This window comes from Emys orbicularis, chromosome 3 (assembly GCF_028017835.1).
Source record: "Emys orbicularis isolate rEmyOrb1 chromosome 3, rEmyOrb1.hap1, whole genome shotgun sequence".
NCBI lineage: Eukaryota > Metazoa > Chordata > Testudines > Emydidae > Emys > Emys orbicularis.
Window position 1 is genome coordinate 162,021,480 of NC_088685.1, and position 25,748 is coordinate 162,047,227.

At 45.7% G+C, this 25,748-nt stretch overlaps 1 protein-coding gene across 1 annotated transcript in view; it reads left to right on the forward strand.

Annotated features, from left to right (window-relative positions):
- Nucleotides 1-25,748, forward strand: part of GALNT14 (polypeptide N-acetylgalactosaminyltransferase 14) — a 185,573-nt gene that overhangs the window by 153,508 nt on the left and 6,317 nt on the right. Inside the window, exons 9-13 of the mRNA XM_065401302.1 lie at nt 1,211-1,314; nt 11,040-11,166; nt 14,990-15,082; nt 18,595-18,678; nt 19,796-19,940. Coding sequence (XP_065257374.1) covers nt 1,211-1,314; nt 11,040-11,166; nt 14,990-15,082; nt 18,595-18,678; nt 19,796-19,940 — 553 coding nt within the window. The remainder of the gene's footprint in view (nt 1-1,210; nt 1,315-11,039; nt 11,167-14,989; nt 15,083-18,594; nt 18,679-19,795; nt 19,941-25,748) is intronic.

The window sequence follows — 25,748 nt, forward strand, 5'->3', positions numbered from 1 at the left end:
GAAAAAGGGTGAAACCCTTGATGAAAGCAGGTGATCCAGATCACGCCTTCCCAACCAGCCTTGCCCTTCTAAGCTGCCTAAGGGGTGGACAGCAAGTCTGAAGGTAATAGGAAATGAGTGATGAATCTCAGGAGAGTTAATCAAATCAGGAAGAGAAAAAAATCTGTCCTCATCCCTTGGCTGGAGGGAGTGCCTCACCTTACTCATTATCACCCCTTGTTGCTGGCTCAGGTATGGTGTTGGCTGGTATTTTGTCCGGTCCTTGAACAGAAGTATTGTTGTTGTGACGTGCAGCATGGAATAAGGAATGTGGTGGTGAAAGCTCAGAGGTCCAGAAATGATGCAGAGGACACACACCATGGGGAACCAAATCTTGTTATTTCTTACCCTGGTTCTTGTAACAAGCTCATGTTCATCTCCCGATGCCCCATCTCATTTCTGTGATTGTCCTGCCTTGCAAAAACAATTGGAGCCCCCTCGCGGTACAGCGAGACCATGAGACCTGAGACAAATCCAATGCATCTTAATAGTACATGTTTGCAGGACTTGGCACAGGCTCGTAGAAATGTGACGACCCCCCCTAAAAAGGGACAAACTGCCCCCCCACCACACCACCCTTACTTCTGCGCTGCTGCTGGTGATGGTGATGGTGCCTTCAGAGCTGGGCACCCAGCCAGCAGCCGCCGCTCTTGCAACCTCCCCTACAATAGTCTTGTGACCCCCTTTTGGGTCGGGACCCCCAGTTTGAGAAACCCTGGATCAAACTCACAGTGATGGCTTTTAAAAATCCCCTGTTGAATAGGCACAGGTTTCCTCTCCCTGTTGCAATGGTGCTCCTAATAAGATATGTCACAAAGGCCGTTTAGGTCATGTCATGTAAATAATCTCCAAGTGCTATGTGCATTTTTGGTTCTGAAGCCTACAATTAGGGCTGTGAACTCTGGGCTTGTAGGAGTTGAGCTAATGGGTGCATTAGCCTGATTTTAAGTGCCAGGCAGTTTATGATTGACAGAAAAATACCAAGCCAACGAGTTAAATGGCTCTGCCTTGTTGAGACATGTGTCCTTGTTTCGAGGTAATAGGAAGATTCACAGATATATCCATCTGAGAGCAGAATAGGAAGAGAAAGGAGGTGGCTTATTGTGCATCTCGGGTTCTGCTCCAATGTTTGAGTAAGAGCTTGTCCCCTCTTCCCTTTGTATCTCTGCAGGACTCCGATCATTGCAGGGGGGCTCTTTGTGATCGACAAAGCCTGGTTCAACCACCTGGGGAAGTACGACACTGCCATGGATATCTGGGGTGGGGAGAACTTTGGTGAGTCTCTGTTGTTGCAGGGACATGTGGATCTTCATCCTCCCAAGAGATGGGGCTGGCTTTTCCTCTCAAGTATGGCCGGCGGGTATCATGGGCCAGGGGAGGCTAAGCCTCCCGAAACAGCCAGGCATGGCCCACCCATGCTCCACCCTGAGGCCCCCTTCTGCATCCCAGTCTTCCCCCGTGGCCCCAGACCAGGCAGCTCCTCTTCCCGCCCTTGCTCAGCCTCTCCCCCGAAGTGGGCTGGGGCTGGGGCTGGGGCTGGGGCTAGGGCAAGCTGGCTGGTGGCCTAGGACTTGGGGCACCTGGGGCAGGTGCTCGGACCGGCTGGCTGGGCTGGGGCCAGCTGGTGTTCCGGGGCTGGGGCCACCTGGGGCTGGGGCGGGCTGGCGCTCCAGAGTTGGGGTGGGGCTCCCCTGGCTGTGGTGGGGGATTCTGGTGGGGGAAGAGGGCAGAAGGGGCAAGGTAGAGGCGGGGCCTCGAGTGGAAGGGGTAGGGCCTGGGGCTAGCTTCCCTGAACGGGGGTGTGTGTGGGTGTGTGTGTGTTTCCCACGTGCCACCCATGCTCTCAAGTAGTGTCTGACTAATACTGGGTTCACTCCAAATGTTCTGAATGGTTTCCCCTAGTTATTTTCATCTGTATCCTGGGCAAGTATGGGAGCCTTTCAATGTCTCAAAGTGTTCCAACACTGAAAGGGCTGCCCTTATTGGTCTATAGTAGTCCATCTCCTCCATGGTGATAGATACAATGTTGCTAAATACGCTAAACCAAAGATTCTCAACCTGGTGATTGTGAACATGTTACTGGGGAACTGCTAGTAATCTCCCATTCTTACTTTTTTCTTTAAAACATCCAACTACGTTTCTAGCTCTTACGTTCACAGACATAATCTTAAGTATCAGAGGGGTAGCCGTGTTAGTCTGGATCTGTAAAAAGCAACAGAGAGTCCTGTGGCACCTTTAAGACTAACAGATGTATTGGAGCATAGGCTTTCGTGGGTGAATGCCCACTTCGTCGGATGCATGTGACATAATCTTGAAAATGTGAATGGATGCATCAATACCTGCCTGAATTTGCAGCGTGCCTGAAATAGTAGCTCAGGCATTCTCGAAGGGGGGGGGGTGAGTTGTGTTGCAAACATCTTAGGTACAAGTGATTATGACTTGATAACATTTATAATGTGCAAGCAGCATAAAGTGCAGATCAGTAATATAGAGAGAGTGCTTTAATGAGGCCAGTTTCACAAAAATGAAAACAATTATGAGCCAAATCAGCTGGGATGAAGAATTTATCAGAAAAATGTGAATGATAATTTGGAATCATTTAAGAACACCTTACTAGAGGCCCCAAAAGCCACAATCAAGGAAGAAGGTTTTACTGGTTAAAAGACCAAACTGGTTTAGAGGGGAAGTGAAGGCATCTGTAAAACAATAAAAGAATAATATATAACAAATTGAAGAAAGGGGAAGTTGATAGTAAAGAATATAAATCAGAAGTTCAGCATTGTAGAAAATTGATAAGGGAAGCCAAGGGATACAAGGAGGCATATATGGCCAGTGGAGTTAAGGACAATAAGGAGATATTTTAAAATATATTAAGAACAAAAAGAATCCTGGCAATGGTATTGGTCCGCTAATAGATGGCAATGATAGAATTATCAATAATAATGCAGAAAAGGCAGAATCATTCAATAACTATTTCTGTTCTGTATTTGAGGCAAAACAGATGATATAGTTTCATCATATAGTGATGATCACACACTTTCCAATCCATTAGTGTCTCTGGAGAATGTTAACAGCAGCTACTAAAATTAGACATTTGCAAATCATCAGTCCAGTTAATTTCTATTCAAGAGTTTTAAAAGAGCTAGCTGAGAAGCTTGCTGGATTGTTAATATTGATTTTCAAGAAGTCTTGGAGCAATGTGAAAGTTTCAGAAGACTGAAAGAAAGCTAACATTGTGCCAATTTTTTAAAAGAGTAAATGGGATGACCTGGGTAATTATAAGCCTGTTAGTCATCCCAGGCAAGATAATAAAGCAACTGATACAGAACTTAATTAATAGAATTAAAAGAATTAAAGGAGGGTAATATAATTAATGGAAATCAATGTGGGTTTATGGAAAATGGATCCTGTCGAACTAAATCGGTATCTTTTTTTTATGAGATTACAAGTTTTGTTGATAAAAGTGGTAATAGTGTTGATGTAACTGACTTGATACTGCACAACATTTTGATTTAAAAATCTAGAACAATAAAAAATTAACATGGCACACATTAAATGGATTAAAAACTGGCTAACTGATAGGTCTCAAAATATAATTGTAAATGGGGAATCATTATTCTAGTGGGGTCCCACAAGGATCAGTTCTTGGCCTAGCACTATTTAACATTTTTATTAATGATCTGGAAAAAGACATTAAATCATGACTGATAAAGTTTGCCAATGACACAAAAATTGAGATAGTGGTAAAATCAAAGAGGACAGATCATTGATTCATAGTGATCTGGATCACTTGGGAAACTGGGTGCAAGCAAACAATGTGTGTTTTTAATAGAGCTAAATGTAAATCTGTATATCTAGGAACAAAGATTTTAGGCCATACTTACAGGATGGGGGACTCTCTCCTGGGAAGCAGTGCCTCTGAAAAAGATTAAGGGGTCATGGTGGAGATTCAGCTGAACATGAGCTCCCAGTGCGATGCCATGGCCAAAACAGCGATCCTGGGATGCATAAATGGGAATCTTGAGTAGGAGCAGAGAGGTTATTTTACCTCTGTATTTGGCATTGGTGTGACCGCTGCAGGAATACTGTGTCCAGTTCTGTGTCCACGATTCAAAAAGGATGTTAATAAATTGGAGACGGTTCAAAGAAGAGCCACAAGAATGATTAAAGGATTAGAAAACATGCTGTATAGTGATAGAGTCAAGAATCTCAAGCTATTTATCTTAAGAAAGAAAAGGTAAGGGGTTGCTTTATTACAGGCTATCAGTGTCTACATGGGGCACAAATATTTAATAATGGGCTCCTCAGTCTAGCAGAGAAATGTAAAACATCAGCCAATGGCTGGAAGTTGAAGCTAGACCAATTCAAACTGGAAATAAGAGGTACTCTTTTAAACTAATCAATGGAACAATTTACTGAACATCATGGTGGATTCTCCATCACGGCCAGCTTTTGAATCAAGATGGGATGTTTTTCTAAAAGCTCTGCTCTAGGAATTATTTTGGGGAAGTTCTATGGCCTGTGTCATACAGGAGGTCAGACTAGATGATCACAGTGGTCCCTTCTGGCCTTGGAATCTATGAATCTATGAAAAAATAATCATCAGAAGGCTGTGACAACCCTACCATGCCTATACTGCTAAATCGGAGAGAAGTTCCCAGCCAGACCTTGGCTAGATGGAAGAGAGGTCCCAGCATGGAAAAAGTTGAGCACACCTCCCCTATATAGTTCGATGGCAAGTGGATTTTGGGCCCTGTGCTTCTAGTCATCTAAATCCACCTCTGCCCTCTGTGTTCACACCTGTCCGTTGGGGAGCTCCTAGCTCTGAGCCTCGATGGAGAGGTTAAATAGGTGATATACTGTCCCTGTTCACCATGTCAGACAGATAGATCAGGCTGGGCTTGTTTCTGTTTGCAGCTGTAATGATGCTGCAGATCGGATCGGGTAGGCTTGCAGTCATGAAAGAAGAACGAGGCACTTGATGATAGGGAGACAGATCTTAAGCTGGTTTTAATACTTCAGCACCTCTGGGGACTGTGGCTAGCAACAAAAAAAATCCTGTCTTAACAGATGTAGCAACGCTGTCAGGGATCCATAGGAACAGATGCTCGTGTTTTACAATAATCCCATCCATTGTCTAGTGCTATTGTTGTCTTCCATACACTATTTCTCTAAAGTATTTTATTTCTTTCTCACCATGTAAAGTGTGTGCGTGAGAGAGAATTTCTTGCCAGTGGTCTGACCTGCAGCATCTGGTCTTGCTTGCACTGCTGTCTGAAGAAATTCATCACAAAAAGCCGCAGTGAGCCTTTTTCTCCCTCTTGGATTAATCGTCTAAAACATGTCTTTGCAAAGAAAACTAAACATAAATGTAGGACGTGCCATGCTGGATCAGACGTGTGGTCCATCTAGTCCGGTATCCTCATTCCAGGAAGGGTCCAAAATGGACAGTTATAGAATAGCCTGCCCATAGGAGAAGTTTCTTCCTAACCCGTTAGTTAGCAGTTGGTTTACACCCTGAAGCATGAGGGTTTATACCCCTTATACATTGTTCTAACCTATGTTATGTCGCTGGCTGTTTTCATTATTAACGAAGTTCCCTTTGAGGCTGGCCCTAATCATGTAGTGTTCTTACCTTCCCAGTATCAGAGGGCAGCCATGGTCATGGAGTCCCAGGCAGCATTTAACCAAGGTTCAAACTGTAACAGACCCAAGTTTTGCTAGCCATGGGGCTTGCCCATCCCATTGCTAGATTAAGCTAGTCAAGAGTTGTAGGGGTCCCATGAAGTGCAAAAACGAGTGACATTGGCCAACCCTGGATTATGATTATGGAGGCTGGAGGAGACACTCTTTATGGAAGGCCCTGGACTGGCAGGAGACCTGGGTTTGGTTCCCAATTCTACCACTAACCCACAGCGTGACTTTGGATTACAAGCCACTTCATCTCGCTGGGCCTCCTGTAAGCTCTTTGAAGCAGAGAATGTCTCTGACTGTGTATATACAGGTCCTAGCACACAGGGGCCTTGATCTTGGTTGCAGCTTCTGGGCACTGGTGTAATAGCAGCAATAATCGTCTCTTTGGTATCCTCCACCAGCAGAGTTCCTGAGGGTAGGCAGGGTGGAAACCCCACCTGGACCACAGTGAGTCTCCCTGGCCCAGAGAGGGAAAGTTGGCTTCTCCCTGCGGCAACGGTGATGTAACTGACCCTTCGTAACAGGCAATGACTGCTCGTTCAGCGAGCTGGGAGCACTCCGACACGAGGTTGCTGAGAAGCAGGACGACAGCTTGTGTGTAAAAGGGAAAGCAATATGACACAAAATGGACCAAAGAAGTTAACACAGTGACAGTAAAGCGGTGTACTTGTGCCGCAAGCTATGTGAGGTTAGCTCCTGCTCTCACCTTGGCACAGCCCCACTGAGGAGGAGGTCAGAACATGCCCCTCAGTGTCCTAGTCACAGAGCTGCTCACCTTCCAGCTGTGACAGAGCAAAATCTCCCCTGTGCCAAGCACTCATGGGGCCGGATTCTGATCTCACTTGCGCCAGAGCAACTCCATTGGCTTCAGGGTAAGTGACTGGGAAATCAGGATCTTGTGGTGCATTCTGCAGGACTGGAATGACTGATTGTTCCTTTCATTATATTTGCAGTGAAATACATTTCAGCCCTTTGGTGATTTACTCTTCTTCCTAATTAGATAGAGCACTGGGAATACGATGTAGCACTGCAGCGGGGTTTTTTTGTTTTTGTTTCCCCCCCCAACATTAACAACTGAGCTCCACTGCTTTATGGCAGTGCGATTGCCAGCCAGAGGGGACTGCCAGACTCCATCGAAAACAAAAGCAAGTTGGAATCTGCATTCAGATTAGAGGGAGGGCTTTGGGGATGTTGTCAATGCCCAAAGTGGTTTGAAACTTCATCTTGAGCTCTTTGTCAGTGAATGTACCGCAGCTGGTGCCAGGCTGCCGAGCGTCAGCCTGCAGATTGAAGTTGCTTCATCCCACTCCAGCACACCTCAAACCTGACCTGCAGGGACCATGGCTAGGACTGTGGCAGGGGTGGTTAGTCCCCCTGGCCATTCACTTTCTTTGCCGAGAGAGCCAGCAGAGATGCTAAATGGGATGTGGACACTTAGCTGGTAGTATTACAGTGAGACTTATTTCATGTAGACCACTGAACGTCCTTTGGATAGTGGTAACGTCCATTGAGTACCAACCCTGAATGGATTCAGGCTGGAGACCTAGCAAAGAATGGCTTGGTAGCCCATTAGCAATCCCTTCCACCAACCAGTCCACCCTCTGCTTTGCTGTCTCTGTTTGTCTGCCGTCTTTCCCTCTCTGCAGACATTGCAGTTCCCCTTGTCAGGCCTTGGTTCCATGTGCCATGTAACTCAGGTGTGCAGAGTTGTAGCTGCGTCAAGAGGGTGGCAAACGGTGACAGGAAAAATAGGAGGGAGTCGTGGTACAAGCAGAAGAGTGTTCCCCTGTCAGGACAGAGCCCTGCGTGGCTGAGCTGAAGATACTTTAGAGTCTGACACGTTCTGTTACACACCAGCTTCCTGAAACGTGTTTAACAGAACATGGATGGATTTTAGTAGTAACAGAGGCAAAAATAACAATACACCAGGGATTGGCTTTAAACTCCAGAAATGTTTTTTAGGTTTAGGGACAGGTCTAGGTACCAGGGCATCTGGCTTCTATTCCTGGCTCTGTGTGACTTGGATACATGCTTTAACCTTGCAGTGCCTCAGTTTCCCCATCTGTTAAATGAGCATAAAACCACCTCCCTCAGGGGGGTTGTGAGGATTACTTATTACAGTAGCACTCTCAGATCCTTGGAGGGAAGGAGATATAGATAACGCCAAGTATTATTTCCATACCCAGTAAGCTGGGAAGAAATGAAGGCTTTGAATTGCCCCTGCTGGGATTAGGCCCAGTATCTGCAAGGCTCCTAGATGTTTGGAAGTTGATTCTTTGCTTACAGAGCGTCTCCTGCAGCATGAGTACTATGCTTTCAGTGCATTGAAATGACATTGTCCTTCCTCTTCATTGTGCCTGAAGACACAAGCAAGCAGGGGGTTGAAATATACAGCCCCCCTTCTCGCTAAACCCTTCAGAGAGCCATAGTCCGTGGCGGGCTGAACAGAAAGGGGAGGGAAGAGGGATGAATGGTGCAGCTGCTTGGGCTACCTGCATTCATCAGTGCCCCCTTTTGATTGCAGCGATACTCAGCACGCGACACAGGGGTAAATGAAGAACAGCACTCGGGTGTGAAGAGAGCTGAATGTAACAGCTTAGAGCCTCCAAACCCCTCACTGATCTCATTTCCTTTCTCTTGCGATGAAGGTGGCTCCCAATATAGCACTAAGACATGGCACAAGGGCACGTTTTATTGGCCCATTAATACCTTATTGAACTCGCCTTGGGCGAGTTGTGAGGCTCCGCTTCTTGCTGGCACTTTCTCCTCAATGAATGCCGCAGCAAAAGGGGAAGGGGTGGGGGGAGTGGCAGCAGGGAAGGGACCTCTGAAAGGAGGCACTCGCATCTGTTTCGCCTGCTGTGCTTCCTCTCCCAACCTATGGCAGCACCTCCTGCTGGGGCCTTGTCGTTAGAGATGGGCTCAAGCCATGAAATTTGGATCCAGATGTCAAGCATCCCAAAGTCAAGACGGCTTTGCAGCTAGTTTAGTTTCTCCTGTGTTTTCCCAGAGAGAAGCTGCGGTGTGTGGTGAGGGCTGGGAACAGCTGTGTCTGGACAACCCCCAAAGCAGTTCATATGCGGCTCATTGCTGTCACATGAGTGCTATGATCATGACTGGCTGTTTTGCCCTACCTGATAATATTATCACCGTACTTAAAGGGATACTCACCCAATTTTGCCTGCCAAATTTGAGTTTTATATATTAAAAAATACCTTTTACAAAAGTTGAGTGATTGATACGTTTCCATGAATTAGAACAAAAATTGTACAGTAACCATCCCAATGCCAAGTGAGAGGGCATACAGGAGGAGTCCCTCCCTATTAGGGAACTCAACCCTCAAATGGAGAGAAAGAGGGAAAGCCTTGTCTAATGGTCTGAGACCCAGGGACATCTTCAGATCTGGTGCTGGCTCTGTCACTGATTTTCTATGTGGCCTTGGAGAAGTCACCTAACCTCTGTGCCTCAGTTTCCCCCATCAGATCAAAGAATTGTAGAATATCAGGGTTGGAAGGGACCTCAGGAGGTCATCTAGTCCAACCCCCTGCTCAAAGCAGGACCAATCCCCAACTAAATCATCCCAGCCAGGGCTTTGTCAAGCCTGACCTTAAAAACCTCTAAGGAAGGAGATTCCACCACCTCCCTAGGTCACCCATTCCAGTGCTTCACCAACGAACTGATATTAACAAACTGAGCGTTCTGAGGAGAGCAGCAGAAATTATCAGGGAAAATGTTAAGAGCCAAAGATTGTTTTGAGAGCTTGATCACCCTGTGACAAAGGTGGGGACATAACCCTCCACATATACTTGCAGGGTGTTCACAGGGAGAGCGAAGAACCATTAGAGTGATGCATGAGGTGTAACTGAGAGTAATGGGATGGAATTAAGAAAGCTGAATGTCAGGTCAGACCTCCTGACAGTGAGATGGATTAAGCTGAGGAATAATCTCCTAAGCGAAGAGGTGGAAGAGCCGTCTCTTAGGACTTTTTAAACTAGGCCAATTGGGGGACATTTCAAAGGTACAAATGGCAGATAGGTGCCGAACTCCCACTGACTCTATGGGAGTTAGGCACGTAAGCACCACCTGTGCCTTAAAAATCTGCCCCGTTGTTATTGGTTGTTATTTGTATTGAAGTAGCCACTGAGCAGCACCATTGTGCTAACACTGCAAAATGGAGTGTAAGGAACAATCCTGCATAGACAGGGCAATGGACTGGATGATCTAATGGGCGTCTTTCATGCCCCATTTCTGTGATTCAACAGTCAAACAGGGGAAACAGTACTTTCCTGTCTTCCAGGGGAGGAGCAAGTCAATGTTTGTAAAGCTTGATGAGTGCTAAATATTGCACTACAATTTCAAAAATCACCATCATCACCCAGGATACAAGAAACTGTGAAACTGGTTTCTTCTTATTTTCTCGCTGTTTCCCAAGGGGTGTGCGAATCCCTATTCTGTCTAAAGGTGATGATCTGGCAATGAGGTGTCAGATTTATAGATTTTAAGGCCAGAAGGGATCATAAGATCATCTAGTCTCACCTCCTGCATAACACAGCCATAGAATTTCACCCAGTTACTCCAGTATTGAATCACTGATCCACTGGGGATATAAATGCTTCCAAAAAGGCCCACCCAGACATTCAGAAACTGGCTGTGGGCAATTTGGACTAAATTTCCTGACACCAGCAGCTCTGTTTTCCAAGCTGATCCTGCACGGAGCTGCACGAGGAAATGTGTGTTTGAGTGACCTTGTTGTACGTGTGCATGCAGCACAGGCACCCAGGGCCCCATCGTACAAGATGCTGAGCACTTCCTGGGATGCATCAAACACCCTCAGCTCCCATTGAGTCCAGTGGGAGCTGAAGGGTGCTCAGGACCTTTCATGATCAGCTCAGTGCAGGATCAGGCCCTGATTCATAAAAGTGTGGGCCTTCTAAAGGCATGTTACAATCATTAACAAACTGACTTCATACCCTTTCTTGGTGAGCCCCCGTGGAGGGACGTGGCTCTGAATTATGCAGTGCTGAAGTAATTACAAGAGGAACAAACAGCAAGATGCTTCTGTGATGTAAGCTGTGCTGCAGTCTAGCTCTTCCCGCTGTGCTATAGGCTGGTTTCAAGTGGGCTAACTTCAAACAGAGAGTAAGTAGCTTTGAAATGCACTTTTAAGAACGCTGAGCCTAGGAAAGCCCCTCCAATAATGGATTTACCTGCATTTGGTGTGGCAGAGGGTGAAGTGAGAGAGAAAACCAGGACCCACCCTGCTCTGGGAGTCAGGAGATAAAAGGTTGAAGCTGATTCTCTTGCAGAAATCTCCTTCCGTGTGTGGATGTGCGGAGGGAGCCTGGAAATTATCCCCTGCAGCCGGGTTGGACACGTGTTCCGGAAGAAACACCCCTATGTCTTTCCAGAGGGAAACGCCAACACCTATATAAAGTAGGTATTGCGCTCTGGTCTTCTTCATGTACTGCTGAATGATGTGAAAAGGAATTGGGTGTTACTGGGAGAGCACAGCCCACATTAGTAATGGATGAAGGGGGAAAGATTAGACGTGTCAACATTTCAACAGTCTCCCAGCCCAAAGCAGACATAAACCCAGTGCATTTGGGCCCCTCAAGATTTCCCCAGAGCAGGGGATTCCTTCACCATAGTGGTAGTAGTTCCTGTGCCACCTTTCCTGTCCCCTAGCACGAGGGGTGTGGTGGGGAATGCCCCTTCCCCTAGCTGATTCCCAGATGCCACCAGGTTGGCACCTAGCAGTTCTGAAATCAGGGGAACATAGAAGTGTTGTAATGCTACCTTGTCCCCACTGATCCTGGCCTGGGGCTGAGGATAGCTCCTCCAGACCAGAAAATCTGGGCCAAATGCATGCAAGAACATCGCGATAATGGAGACCAAGTCAGAGCAGTGTGTCAGATTGAGATATGGTGCAAACAGTGTGACCCCCTTCCCTCCCCCCAGTTGAGGCTGCCTCCAGAGCAGACCCTCGGGAATGCTTGGAATTCTGACAGCTGGAAGTGACTAGCTCCACTGTGGTTGGCTTCTTAAGATGTAGGATGCTGGGTGACAGATCAGGACTTGGGATGCCTGATTAGAGGCCAATAGACCCCAGTTCTTGTAAACCTTTCAAACACACGCTGATGTGGGCAAAACTAAGCACTCCATTGCACAGTTAAGATGGCCAAGTTATTACCCTGTGAAGGCACCATTCACCGTCTGGGAAGGTGTTGGAAATAGTTAGCCAAGGAGAAAGTGAAGAAGAGCCAATGGAGTCAAAAGGGCTTTTTCCCCTTTCAAGTTTCGAAGCTGAGGGCTGTCCATTGATATGTTAATAAGGAAAGCATTGTCCACAGATGGGAAGAGTTGTGTTTATCACCAGTTAGTTTCCCAGATAAGCTGTGTGTTTGAGAGTCCCTTTTTGGTGTATATTTCTTGATGTTATAAGAATAACTAACAACAAATGTGAATACCCAGTTGCCTGCGGCATGGTCACCTCTTACGTGTCCACTATACGTCTGTCTTAGGCTTATCGTGGACTAATGGCATTGGAAGAGGGTGAGACTTACAAATCAGTTATGTTTTCATTTCCATTCTCAGTTATAGCATGTTAGGTATGATTTTCTGGCATGCAGCAAAGTGGGTGAGGAAAGGGCCTTCACAAATAGGTGCCCAGAAATGAATATATCACCTAGCTTCAAGAAGGGAGCAGTGAAGGAGCGGTGTACACAGATGTTTAGTAAATATAAAGGAGAAAGGAGACAAGTTTTGAGGCCGATCATGGATGGAATGGCCTTGCCTTCAATAATTACAAGAAGTCTGGACCTTAAACTAAAGGACAGGAAGTGGCAAAAGCCCCATCACTGGAGTCATTTAAACCTGGAATAGATAAAGTATTTGATAAGGTGCTATAGGGAACAAACCTGCTCTGGTCCCTGTTGGGGATGAACAGGGTGAACTTAAACAGGTTCTGGCTCTGATGTTTGTAATAAAGAAGAGAAGCTTTAATGAATGCAAGAAGAGAGGAGCCCAACCTGATAGCTCATGTACAGACACCCTTGAACTTTGCGAAGTTTTGGCTCCAAATCCAGATTCCAGCTTTGCCATTGGCCCCCATCTCTATTATAGGCCAAACCAAACTCTCTGATCAGAATGCCCTTGAGCATAGGGGGAGTTTAGATCTGGGTTGGAACATCTCCAACAAGAAGAGCAATTAAGCAAATGGAATGGCCACTGTGAGAGGTAGCTGGGGTATTGTCAATAGAACCATTCAAAAGGGGATTGGAAAACATTCTGGGGAATCGTGTGTGTGTGTGTGTGTGTGTGGGCGATAGCAAGGCATTGAGGGCTGGGACCTGACGAGCCCTGTGTTGCCTTGTAGCCCTAACCTCTAGTATTCCAAGATGTGAATTTGGTTGGAGTGTGGACTCTGGTAACCCAATACTCCTGTCTCCCTTCAGGGCTCCCAAAAGAAGCCCGGTACAAAGAAATTACCAAAAAAAATAGTCCATGTCTCTAGGTTTTTTCCAGGGATTAATTCCTTCCATGCAGCCTCTTTACCACTCCTTTCTGCACCCGGGTCAGTGAAAGACTGCTCAGGTTCCAGAATCATGCACAATTCACATGACAGTTGTTGCTTGCTAATTGCCAGGAGTGAGTTTGGTGCTAAACCGGACATAAATCTAAAGTCAGTCCCTGCCCTGAGGCGTTTACAATCTGGTGGTTTTTACAGTGATAGTCTGGACCAGGGGTCGGCAACCTTTCAGAAGTGCTGTGCCGAGTCTTCATTTATTCACTCTCATTTAAGGTTTCGCGTGCCATTCATACATTTTAACATTTTTAGAAGGGCTCTTTCTATAAGTCTATAATATATAACTAAACTATTGTTGTGTGTAAAGTAAATAGGTTTTTAAAATGTTTAAGAAACTTCATTTAAAATTAAATTAAAATGCAGAGCCCCCCGGACTGGTGGCCAGGACCCGGGCAGTGTGAGTGCCACTGAAAATCAGCTCGCGTGCCACCTTCGGCCCGCGTGCCATAAGTTGCCTACCCATGGTCTGGACCATTAAATCCTGTGGCCATCACTTGCAGAGAGAGTATTCCTGAAACACAGAGAAGTGAGGAAATAGAGATGGAGCAGCAAGAAATATTTGCAAGGAAATCTGAAGCTGCATCAAACTCACCTGGTTCGGGGGTTTGTTATTGACTCTAAACTCCACTCAGGGTCATCACAAGATTTCTGAAAGTCTGCAAGCCTTCTGCACACCTCTGAGCTGACATGGAGAACACCTGAGCCATTTTCTGTCTCACATTGAAGCCGGAGGTGTCAATGGTTTCTATTGAGTTTCACTTTGAGTTTATTCAAATGAAACTCAAGGAGGCAAAGAGGGCAAATGCACATGGCCTGAAATGAAGGAAATATTTGACTGAAACCCTGAGAACCAAAACAGCCGAATTGTATACAGCCTTTTAGAGACCCCCACCAGCTGTGAGACCAAGCCCCAAGCAGGCCTGTCTGGGATGTTACTGTGAGGAGAACTAGCTGTGCTTCCAGGCACAACAGGTGCAAAGCATCCAGTGATCTTATTACACCAGCCAAGACGAGGAACTCCCCCTCTAAGCTGTCACCTAGATTGTGTATAGCAATTGCAGGAACAGGGAACAGGGCCAGCTCCAGGCACCAGCCAAGCAAGCTCGTGCTTGGGGCGGCAGATTCTACAGGGCGGCATTCCGCCCAATCCTAGGGCGGCACGGCCATTTTTTTTGTTTTGTTTTTTGTTCGCCGATCCGGCTGCCCTGTAGGGGGCGGTGGCGCGGAGGAGGGGAGCGCCCTGCTGGGAGCGGGCTGCGCGCTCCGTCTGCCCCTGCCGGTGCCAGGTCTGTAGCAAGCCCGGCGGGGCAGTCCGCGTCCTTCCCTGCCCGCCGACTGGAGCGGCGCGGGGCCCTCCCGGCAGATGGCGCGGCGGTTGGGGCTGCGTGGCGAGCGCCCCGCTGAAGCCCTGGCCGCCCCCCTTCTCTCTCTGCCCCCGCTCTCTCCCCCTCCCCCCCCCGCTAGCCAGGGCACGTCTGCAGCGCAGGGAGTCCCCCTGCACCCTTGCTCCGGCCGCCCTGCAGGTTTTTTTTCCTGCTTTGCCGCTCCGGCCGTGCTGCAGGTGTTTTTTTTTTTTGCTTTGCTTTGCCGTTCTGGCTCCCTTGATAGAATGTTGGAAGTCCCTTTATACGCTTCATAGGTTTTCACCTCAGCCCTTTGTTGCTCCTCTAGAAATACCAAGCGCACAGCTGAAGTGTGGATGGATGAGTTCAAACAATACTACTACGCTGCCCGGCCTGCAGCACAAGGGAGACCTTACGGAGAGTAAGTGGTGATTCTGGTGGCCAGTTGAAGCGCAAAGAGGTCTGTGAAGTGAGCCTGATGCAATGAAAAGTTCAAGATGATGATACAGGGGCATTGTATGCAGCTGTGGAGATGTTGCCATGTAGTTTCTGTGGTAACAGATAATTAAGTGCTAATAATAGGCAGATGCTACATGTAAGGTGATACAGTCCCAGCTCCCAAGCATATAGCCAGTTTGTTTAGAAGGGCTGTCAATTAATTGCAGTTAACTCACGCAATTAACTAAAATAAAAAATAATCACAATTTAAAAAATTAATCGCGATTAATTACAGTTTTAATAACACTGTTAATCAGTAGAATACCAATTTAAATGTATTAAATATTTTTGGATGTTTTTCTACATTTTAAAATATATTGATTACAATTACAACACAGAATACAAAGTATACAGTGCTCACTTTATATTATTTTTATTACAAATATTTGCACTGTAAAATGATAAACAAAAGATATTGTATTTTTCAATTAACCTCATACAAGTACTGTAGTACAATCTCTTTATCGTGAAAGTGCAATTTACAAATGTAGATTTTTTTTTTGTTACAATACTGCACTCAAAAACAAAACAATGTAAAATTTTAGAGCCTACAAGTCCCCGCAGTCCTACTTCTTGTTCAGCCAATCACTAAGAGAAACAAATTTGTTTATATTTACAGGAGATAGTGCTGCCCACTTCTTATTTACAATGTCACCTGAAAGTGAGAACAGGCATTCGCATGGCACTTTTGTAGCCAGCATTGCAAGGTATTTATGTGCCAGATATGCTAAACATTCGTATGCCCCTTCATGCTTCGGCCACCATTCCAGAGGACGTGATTCCATGCTGATGATGCTTGTTTAAAAAATAATGTGTTAATTACGTAGTGACTGAACTCCTTGGGGAAAATTGTATGTCTCTTATTCTGTTTTACCCGCATTCTGCCATATATTTCATGTTATAGCAGTCTCGGATGATGACCCAGCACATGTTCGTTTTAGGAACATTTTCACTGCAGATTTGACAAAATGCAAAGAAGGTACCAATGTGAGATTTCTAAAGATAGCTACAGCACTGGAACCAAGGTTTAAGAATCTGAAGTGCCTTCCAAAATCTGATCGGGACGGGGTGTGGAGCATGTTTTCAAAAGTCTTAAAAGAACAACACTCTGATGTGGAAACTACAGAACCCGAACCACCAAAAAGAAAATCAGCCTTCTGCAGTTGGCATCTGACTCAGATGATGAAAATGAACATGCATCAGTCCGCACAGCTTTGGATCATTATCAAGCAGAACCTGTCATCACCATGGGTGCATGTCCTCTGGAATGGTGGTTGAAGCATGAAGGGACATATGAATCTTTTGCGCATCTGGCACATAAATATCTTGTGACACCGGTTATGACAGTGCCATGCAAATGCCTGTTCTCACTTTCAGGTGACATTGTAAACAAGAAGAGGGCAGCATTATCTCCTGCAAATGTAAACAAACTTATTTGAGCAATTGGCTGAACAAGAAGTAGGACTGATTGGACTTGTACGCTCTAAAGTTTTACATTGTTTTGTTTTTGAATGCAGGCTTTTTGTACATAATTCTACATTTGTAAGTTCAACTTTCACGATACAGAGACTGCACTACAGTACTTGTATTTTTCAATTCACCTAATACTATTTCTTTTGTTTTTTTACAGTGCAAATATTTGTAATCAAAAATCAATATAAATTGAGCACTGTCCACTTTGTATTCTGTGTTGTAATTGTAATCAATATATTTGAAAATGTAGAAAACATCCAAAAATATTTAAATAAATGGTATTCTATTATTGTTTAACAGTGCGCAATTCATTTTTTTAATCGCTTGACAGCCCTATTTAGAAGCTGTTAGGTGATGCCAAGGAGAGGACTGAATTCTTGCTGGGGAATTCCTTCCCCCACCCCCCGAGCCAGATTCCTGCTCTTGACTTCAAGTAGCTCTAGTCCTAGAGATGGGCGTTAACATTATAGTTTAGAAGTGAAACCAGCAGGCAAGAAAAATAATCAGCATGTTCTGGACCCCGTCTTGGCAGATGTGGATTTATGGAAGCTGAATTACTGCTTTATACTCCACCAGGACATTTGTGATTCTTTCCCTTATAATCGTGGCTACTCAGAAATCCTCCTTATTAAAAAAAGGTCTGTATTCACAAGCAGCAAACTCTTGAGTTCAGATAGCCAGCCTTGCATTCTAATCCCCTAGTTTCACATGCTCCTTGCTTTCACAGAGATTCTCCTTTCAAGCTGAGAATGAGCATGCAGGGTCTCAGTCCAAAGGTGAATTGCTGGAGCAGATTCTCTCCTGCTTTTCAATTTTCAGGGAATCTAGATTATTAAAATACTGTGCAGCCTGACTTGTTTAGTCAGCCATATCCTCTTCTCTGCTACCAGCACGGAGGGAAGGAAACGCTCTGTCACACTAGGCAAACTGGACTGCAGAGAGGACAGAGGGTTCTGGGAAGGGGAAAGCAAACTATGTGGGATGCTTCCTACTGCTTCATAGTTACTAACAGCCCACATGTGCTAGCTTGACCCTTGCTCAGCTGGACGGTTAAAAGGGAGCATGGCCTGCCCAGGTAGTGGGCTGGAACCAGGAAACAGCCATTCTGTACAATATGCTCCCCCAGCTGGTAAATTTGGCCTTGATTCAGCAAAGTACTTAAGCAGGGGGGAATTGTCCCCGTCTTCATTTGAATCCTGGGTTCAGTAGCTCCTCCCTTTAGGCTGGGGGAGGAGCATTCAGATACAAGCAGGCTTGTGCCCACCTGCCTCCCGGACTTCAATAGGTGCTTAAGCATGTGCTTAAATCCCACTGACTTCAAAGGGATTTAAGCACATATTGAAGTGTTTTGCTGAATTAGGACATTTTTATTATTATTATTTTATTAGCATAAAATATATAGTCATTTCATTTCAAAATTCCTATATTAATTTAGTACATTAAATAGCATATATTAAATATTTTCTTCTTATAGCAGCCTGTTCGTCCTTCAGTCTCAAAGCACTGTACAAAGGTGGAGAAGTATCATTAGTTCCATATTACAGACAGGGAAACCAAGGTATAGAGAAGTGAAATGATTTGGGGGAGGGATAGCTCAGTGGTTTGAGCATTGGCTTGCTAAACCTAGGATTGTGAGTTCAATCCTGGGGCAATAAATCAGTACTGGGTCCTGCTAGTGAAGGCAGGGTGCTGGACTTAATGACTTTTCAGGGTCCCTTCCAGTTCTATGAGATAGGTACATCTCCATATATTTATTTATACGGCATATCAGTGGCAGAGTCAGGAATAGAAGCCAGGTCTCTTGACTCCCAGTCCTGCATGTTATTGGCTTGGTACATATACAAACCTTTTTTTCCTCCCTTGTGACTTGGATCTGATCTTCGTGACTCAGATTTGCCTCCGTATGTAACATCTATGTGTTCACTGCAGTTATTATAACTACGTCATGTTTTTCCCCCACAGCATCCAGAGCAGACTGGAACTGAGGAAGAGCTTGAAATGCCAGACCTTCAAGTGGTACCTGGAAAATGTTTATCCAGAACTTAGGTATTGGCCAGTTGTTATAGTCTTCTTCATAAAGATTCATCGCCAGCTGATTGGTATGTGACCGATACGTCACGGATCTCCATTTTCACCAGTGCTTTCAGGTTCTGTGGGAGAGGGGAGAACTCAGAAATCATCATTGAGAACCTTTTCTCAGGAAGTTGTTCTCTGCCTGTAGGCAACAGCAGATGCCTGAGGGCTGCTGAGCCAGAGCTCATCTCACTCTGTGTCTCAGGTTTTCTGCTAAAGTGTGTTTTCTTAGCTACTTTCAACTGGCTCCCCCACGGGCACCAGAAGTGCCCCAGAAGCCATTGCTACCATCAGTAGTCAGTGGCTACCATCAGCCATCTTGGGAAATGGTGCAAAGGATTCTGGAGATGCATACAGGGACCGGCTGGGAGTGATTGAATGTGGAGTCAGAGAGGGAAAAAAACTGAGAGTTAGGCTTGATCTATACTAAAAAGTTCAGTCGATCCAGCTATGTTGCTCAAGGATGTGAAAACTCTACGTCCCGGAGTGACGTAGATAAACCGACCTAATCCCTGGTGTAGAACGCACTAGGTTGATGGAAGAATTCTTCTGTTGACCTAGCTACCACCTCTTGGGGAGGTGGATTACCTAAGCCAATGAGAGAACCCCTCCCATCAGCCTAGGTAATGTCTACACTGAAGTGCTAAAGCGGTGCAGCTGTGCTGCTGTAGCATATCACGTGTAGATGAGCTCTTACTGTATAGAGCTATCTTCATACAAAGAGGCATTGCACTGAGAGAGAGACTGGTGGGCAGCTGAATTTGAGGTTCTCTCACACTTGTGAGTCAAAGACAGACCTTTAACAGGCACCCAATTTATTTCTGTCTGCTGTATTTGCCGTATGCCATGCTCTTAGTCTATCTCCTGTAGTGATGCCACATAGGAATGCTCAGTCCATTATGAGATACCTGTTCTGCAATGGAAATATCCGTCCTCTGTAATACGCATAGCGACTCATCGCTGTGATGGGCCTTGCAGTTCTTCGTTTCAGAAACGAATCCATCCAACTAGGTGAACAGCCTCACCTTTCTCTGAATGCCAGGCATGTCTACAGCAGGTACTGTAACATCATCTTGGGTTATTTCCCCAGGATTCCCGAGGAATCACTGTATCAGTCTGGAATGATCCGGCAGAGACAGAGGTGTCTGGAGTCCCAGAAGTCTGAAGATCAGGAGTTCCCCGTCCTCAGCTTAAATCCCTGCATCAGCAGCAAAGGTGTGGCAGCAGTGGCACAGGTAACTGTTTTAGGCCTGCCCCTCTAATACAGATGAAAGGAAAGCTGAGCTACACATCGGAGTTCACCTGGGATCTTAAAGCTGATCCGTCAGGGGCCCTGAGCCTCCAGTTTATGGGGGCAGCTTTGCCCGCATAGTTGGCCGCTGGAAGATTGCCCCCTGCAGGGCAATCTCTGAGTGGCACTGAACTGCTACCACTTTCCTTCCCAGTGGTTGGGAAAAGGGGGTGGAGGTGTGGCGAGGGACTCCTGATCATCCCCAGTTGCCAATCAATCAATCAATCAAAATCACTTGGGGCCATTGGCAGCCCCTGTCAATTGCCGCAGCCACCAGGCGACTAGCCCTGCAACCAGACAGCCCCAGAGTTAAGTGAATGCAAAGATGACCTAAGACCATCTTTGCCCTAACCCGCCTTTCCTGAGCTGCACTGAGCACTCTTCATTGGCAGCTCAGCTCACCCAGACATCTCTGCTTTTCACATGCAATTCAAATGCAGAGATCAGAGGAAGAAAATGAGAACTATAATTTCCCCTCATCTTTCCGACCTATTTACTCCTCTTTCTATTTCAAAATGTACTGAATTGCGATGGTATTTATAACTTCATAGTCTGCATTCATTCAATATTAAATTGCCCATTAAACTAGCAAGAGCTTAATGAGCGTGACCTCATTTATTTTTCAAATTCTCACTGAGAGAAGAAATATGCAACATCAGTCAGCATGTGTTCTCTGCTCCAGATTCTCAGATACATTAGAACAGGAAGGGTGATCTTCTGCTGAGGTCTTTGGACTCAGAAGATCTGGGTTTAAATCCCGTCTCTGCCACAGTCTTCCTGTGTGACCTTGGGCAAGTCATTTAATCTCTTCAAGGCTCAGTTCTCCCTCTGTTAAACAGGGATAATACACTTCCCTACTCCACAGAGGTGCTATGAAAACAAGTTCATTAAGGTCTATGAGGTGCTCAGATACTCCAGTGATGCGGGGGGAGGGATACCTCAGTGGTTTGAGCATTGGCCTGCTAAACCCAGGGTTGAGAGTTCAATCCTTGAGGGGGCCATTTAGGGATCTGGGGCAAAAATCTGCCTGGGGATTGGTCCTGCTGTGAGCAGGGGGTTGGACTAGATGACCTCCTGAGATCCCTTCCAACCCTGATATTCTATGGGAGCTGTACAAATAGGTAGTATGCAGCTGTACATTTACTTTGCGCACACAAATGCAATAATTGCAGCTCTGTCTACACTGTGAGCTAGGGGTGTGTCATGGGGAGTATATACCCCATGCTGGCCCTGTGGCCAAGGGGTTAAGTACTGCTGGCCCAGGCTGATTGGCTGCCTCACAGCAGCTGTGAGAATAAAAGAGCTGGGAGGCATTGGGGCAGGGCTGCCGCCAGAGGAGCAAGCAGACTGGAGAAGGAAACTCCTGCCAGCAAGCTGCTGAGGAGCCTTGCAGAATCCACATCCTGAGAAAGGACAACTGGCCAACAGGCTGAAAAGCCTATGGGAAGGAAGGAAGGAGCTCAGGGTGCAGCAGGAAGAGTTGTAGAGGCCCAATTCTTCCTGCTTGGCTTAAGGGTGCTGAGCTGCAACCTCATGAAGTGGGCAGTCCTGGGTTTCCCCTACTAACACCTGAGAGACTTAAGAACTGAGGGAGAATCCAGACCCCCTGGATACCAGGACCAGCTGACCCCACCAAGGATAAAGAGAAAACCACATATCCCAGCCAGACTGAGTGGACTCTGGTGCAACACTCTACGTGGCCAAAGGAGGCGCTGTTGCATCAATGCACCAGCCCGCATGGTGGGATTCCCCTGCTTGTGTACACATACTCATGCTAACTCTCATCAGGCAAGCATAAGCAGAAGTGTAACTACAGTAGCACAGGTAGCAGCAGTGGAGGCACAGTTAACCTGCTAGTACCCATGCTACCATGGCTACACTGTGATTTATGGTAGCTAGTGCGAGTATGTGTACATGAGCAGGGGAATCACACCTCTAGCTTGTAGTGTAGACATAGCCTAAGTGTGTGGGGGTTACACATGCACAGTGGGTAATTAGTCACACAAGTGACCAACAGTGGCTATATTGCTGCAGAATTACCTAATTTGCATGTGCAAACGAGGCCTGCCATTGTATATGCATTTTACCTACCATTCTACATCTCTGATACATGCAAAAAGCCTACTTTTCTGTACTGTTAAATAGACAATGGCAAGTTGGATTCCAGGTGTTACCCCAGAATTTCTGAGACAATTTTTATAGTATAACAGTCACATTATCCTGGTTTTAAAAATATTTTTCTTTTGTCTGCTGCTGTGTAGAAGTTCCACACAGCAGGGAAAAGCTTAACTAGAGCTGGCTGAAACATGTTGCATAAAAAATTCTCTCAGAAAATGCGGTCTAGTCAAACCTGGAATTTTCAATGCATTTTGATGCCATTTTCAAATTTTTCCAATTGGGAAAATCAGAATGAAAAATGTTGCTTTAAGCCAACATTTCAAAATGAAACACCATTTGCAATGTCATGATATTTTGAATGAAAAATGACAATTTCATCATATCAAATTAACATTTTTGATCAAAAGGAAACAACATTTTTGTTTTAACATTTCCGATTAGATACTTTTCAGAATTTTTTGTTCCACAACATTTTTTGACATTTCGACTTCCCGCTCTGATTCAAGGTGCAAAATAGTTTCAAAATGTCAAATTTTCCTGTGGGATGAAAATTCCATTTTTTGTCTAGCTCTAGGGCTAACTCTGCAGAAAACAGTGAAACTGATGATACACAAAATAGTAACAAATGCACAAAGCAAACAGACAAAAATAGAAAAAAAAACTGATTTCCAGTCTCTGGCAGTTGCAGTGATCTTAGGTGTTACTTGTAACTAAAGGAGGTAGACACAAAAATATGATTTGTGAAGTTGACAGTGTTCCTTCATAGTTTAGATTATCACAAAAATGTTGGAAATTACCGTACCCTGTCCCTTAAGGCTATCTGTACACTACAGATCCTGACAGTGGCACTGTCTGTACTGTTACAACTGTGTTGCTATAAGATCTCCCATGTAGCCACTCTTTGCCAGTAGGGGAGAGCTCTCCTGCCAGCATAATTAAACCACCCCAATGAGCAGCGTTAGCTATGTCGGCAGGAGAACATCTCCTGCCAACATAGTGCTGTCCACACCAGCACTTTTGTAGGAGAAACTTATGTCAGTCATGGGTGTGTTTTTCACGCCCCTGACCGACAAAAGTGCTAGTGTAGGTAAAGCCTAACTGTGTACATTGCCGTTGGGACTTCCATTAACAGATCGCAAAATATAGAATAGGCAGTAATTCAAAATCCTGCTTATGTGCATTGATGGCTGTAGAAAACAGTGCAGTTCCTGTCAATTATATCCTATCATAGTTGAATCCAATCTTGTTTAATCAAAGCTTGATTATTTGGAAAATGGTTTTATCCAAAACAAGGGTGTGTTTCTCAATGTGCACCAAATCCATTGAAAGGATCCTGTCTGTCCAAGACCTTTCCCCATGAGTATTAGTAGTAGTATATTGGTTACTTATTTGCACTTCCATGGCTCCTTCCATACAAGGCTCTCAAAGGCCTTTGCAAACATTAATGAATTAAGAGCCAGATCCTCAGTTGGTATAAACTGACGAAGCTCCATTGACTTCAGTGGATCTAGGAGCTAGGCAGATTTACACCTTTGAGGATCTAGCCTTAATTCACACAACACCCTTCTGATGTAGTGTAGTATAATGCCTGTTTTAGAGGTGGAGAAACTGAGGCACAGACAAATTTGTCACGTGATAATTAAGCCCCTTTGAAAATGATAGCCATGTGTTGCTTTGTCACAGTGAATCAGTGGCAGAGCCAGGAGAGTCCAGGCCGCCTCCCTCCTGGGTCCCATCCCTCCCTCCCTGCACTGTGGCGTTCTCCCCTCTGGTGAGGAAGGTGTAGCATCACTCCCTGCTGAGTCCAAGGATGCCAGACCTTAATTCAGCTGTGTGGAGGGAGTTCTGTGGAGCAGGACTAGATGCTGATTTCCCAGGGCTGAGTGTGCTGTCTCTACAGTGCTCCCGGCCAGAAGCTTGGTATTTTTCCATCTTGTGTCTCATTTACTAAAGGAATTGATTGATTTAGCTCTTCACCAGCAAAATGCATTAGGGAGTAAATAATTGATCGTAATTTTGCCCTGGATCATCTAATGAAGATGTCACTGGTTGGCTTGTGCATTTGTTTTCTGTTGTAACGGAGCGTCAGTTGATATTAGGCTTTTTGGAATAGATTTCTGACTCTGGGATTCATTTAATAAACCCATTAATCATTAGCAGTTCCCGGCAGCCTGACATGCTTGAGAACAAAAATCAGAAGCCTCTTAGGCCTCGATACACTTGAGCACGTCATCGGCAGCAGCAAGATGACTGTGCGTTAGGAGAGGGAAGCTGCCACTCTCCGACAGAACACTGTGATGCTGCGTCATTGCGTCCAAATGCGAGGGAACTACAGCATGGTGACCTGACGTGGCAGCTTTGTCCCAAAGTTCGCGGTTCACTGCTAGCCATCCGAGGGGAGGACTAGTACTACAAAAACTGTGGATCCACCAAAACTTTCAGGGTCTGAAAAACATCAGAACCATCCCCCCTCACAGAGTTTCCTTCCTAAATCCTTGCTCTGCCTCTCAGACTCTCTTCCTCTCTCTGTCCCTCCTTAATGAGCTCCTTGATCTTCCTCCCCCAAGCCCCAATGAACTCTGCCTCCTTGCTCAATCCAACCTCACCTGATTAGACTTTTTGATCTTCCCCTTTGACCCCTCCTGGATAGACCGGCTGGTAGTGAAGACGTACCCTCAGAGACTCCCTCGTACTTAGGACCTTCTTGGACCACTGAATCCAGGTCCCCAGGATCCTACTGTAATCCTGCTAAATGCAGTGGCCCCAACTCTGAGCTGTGCCTCTCAGGGTGCAAGCGGGGGGAGCAAAGATGACTTTAAGACCTCAGTGTTTGCCCCAAGGGGTGCTCTAACTTATTGCAATTTTGAATGAATAGCTGAGAGCAAAGCACTCTGCTCATAGCGCCTCCCTTTCCCAGCATGCCCTCTCCCACTCTTGCTGCTTCCCTGGCATTCCCCTACACTGGATACTGCGACGGGGCAGTGCAGGGCCACTGAGTCACACACTTCCCAGGGAAGTGCCCTACACCAGGTATATTCACTGGGAACAGTTAGGCCAACTTAGCTGTGACTTTATGGTGGATCAGTCACAGCAGAGAGGCAGCAGCCTAGTTCAGAATCAGGGCCAATAGATGAGGAGTATTAAGGCAACATCTACTTACTGAAAACACATGCTGTGGCTTATGTGGCAAAATAGGGACTGGAGAGCTAATGGAAGTGTTGAGAGCAGCTCTCCTTTCACCTCACTTGACTGCATTGGCATGTTCAACACATCTTCTAAAGTGGCCCCAGTGAGGCTCTTGGCATTTAATATCAGCCTTCCTGGGTGACTGCAGATAAAGGCTAGTACTTTAAAGGTGTGGCCATAGATGGGCTTGGTAGAGGGTAGCGCACAAAGGATTCATAGAATCATAGAACTGGAAGGGACCTTGAGAGGTCATCTAGTCCAGTCCCCTGCACTCATGGCAGGACTAAATATTATCTAGACCATCCCTGACAGGTGTTTGTCTAACCTGCTCTTAAAAATCTCCAGTGATGGAGATTCTACAACCTCCCTGGGCAATTTATTAAGTATGCTATTGCACTGCCCCTGCTCTGGCCATGTGGACTTTTTAAAACAAATTAAAAACCAAGCT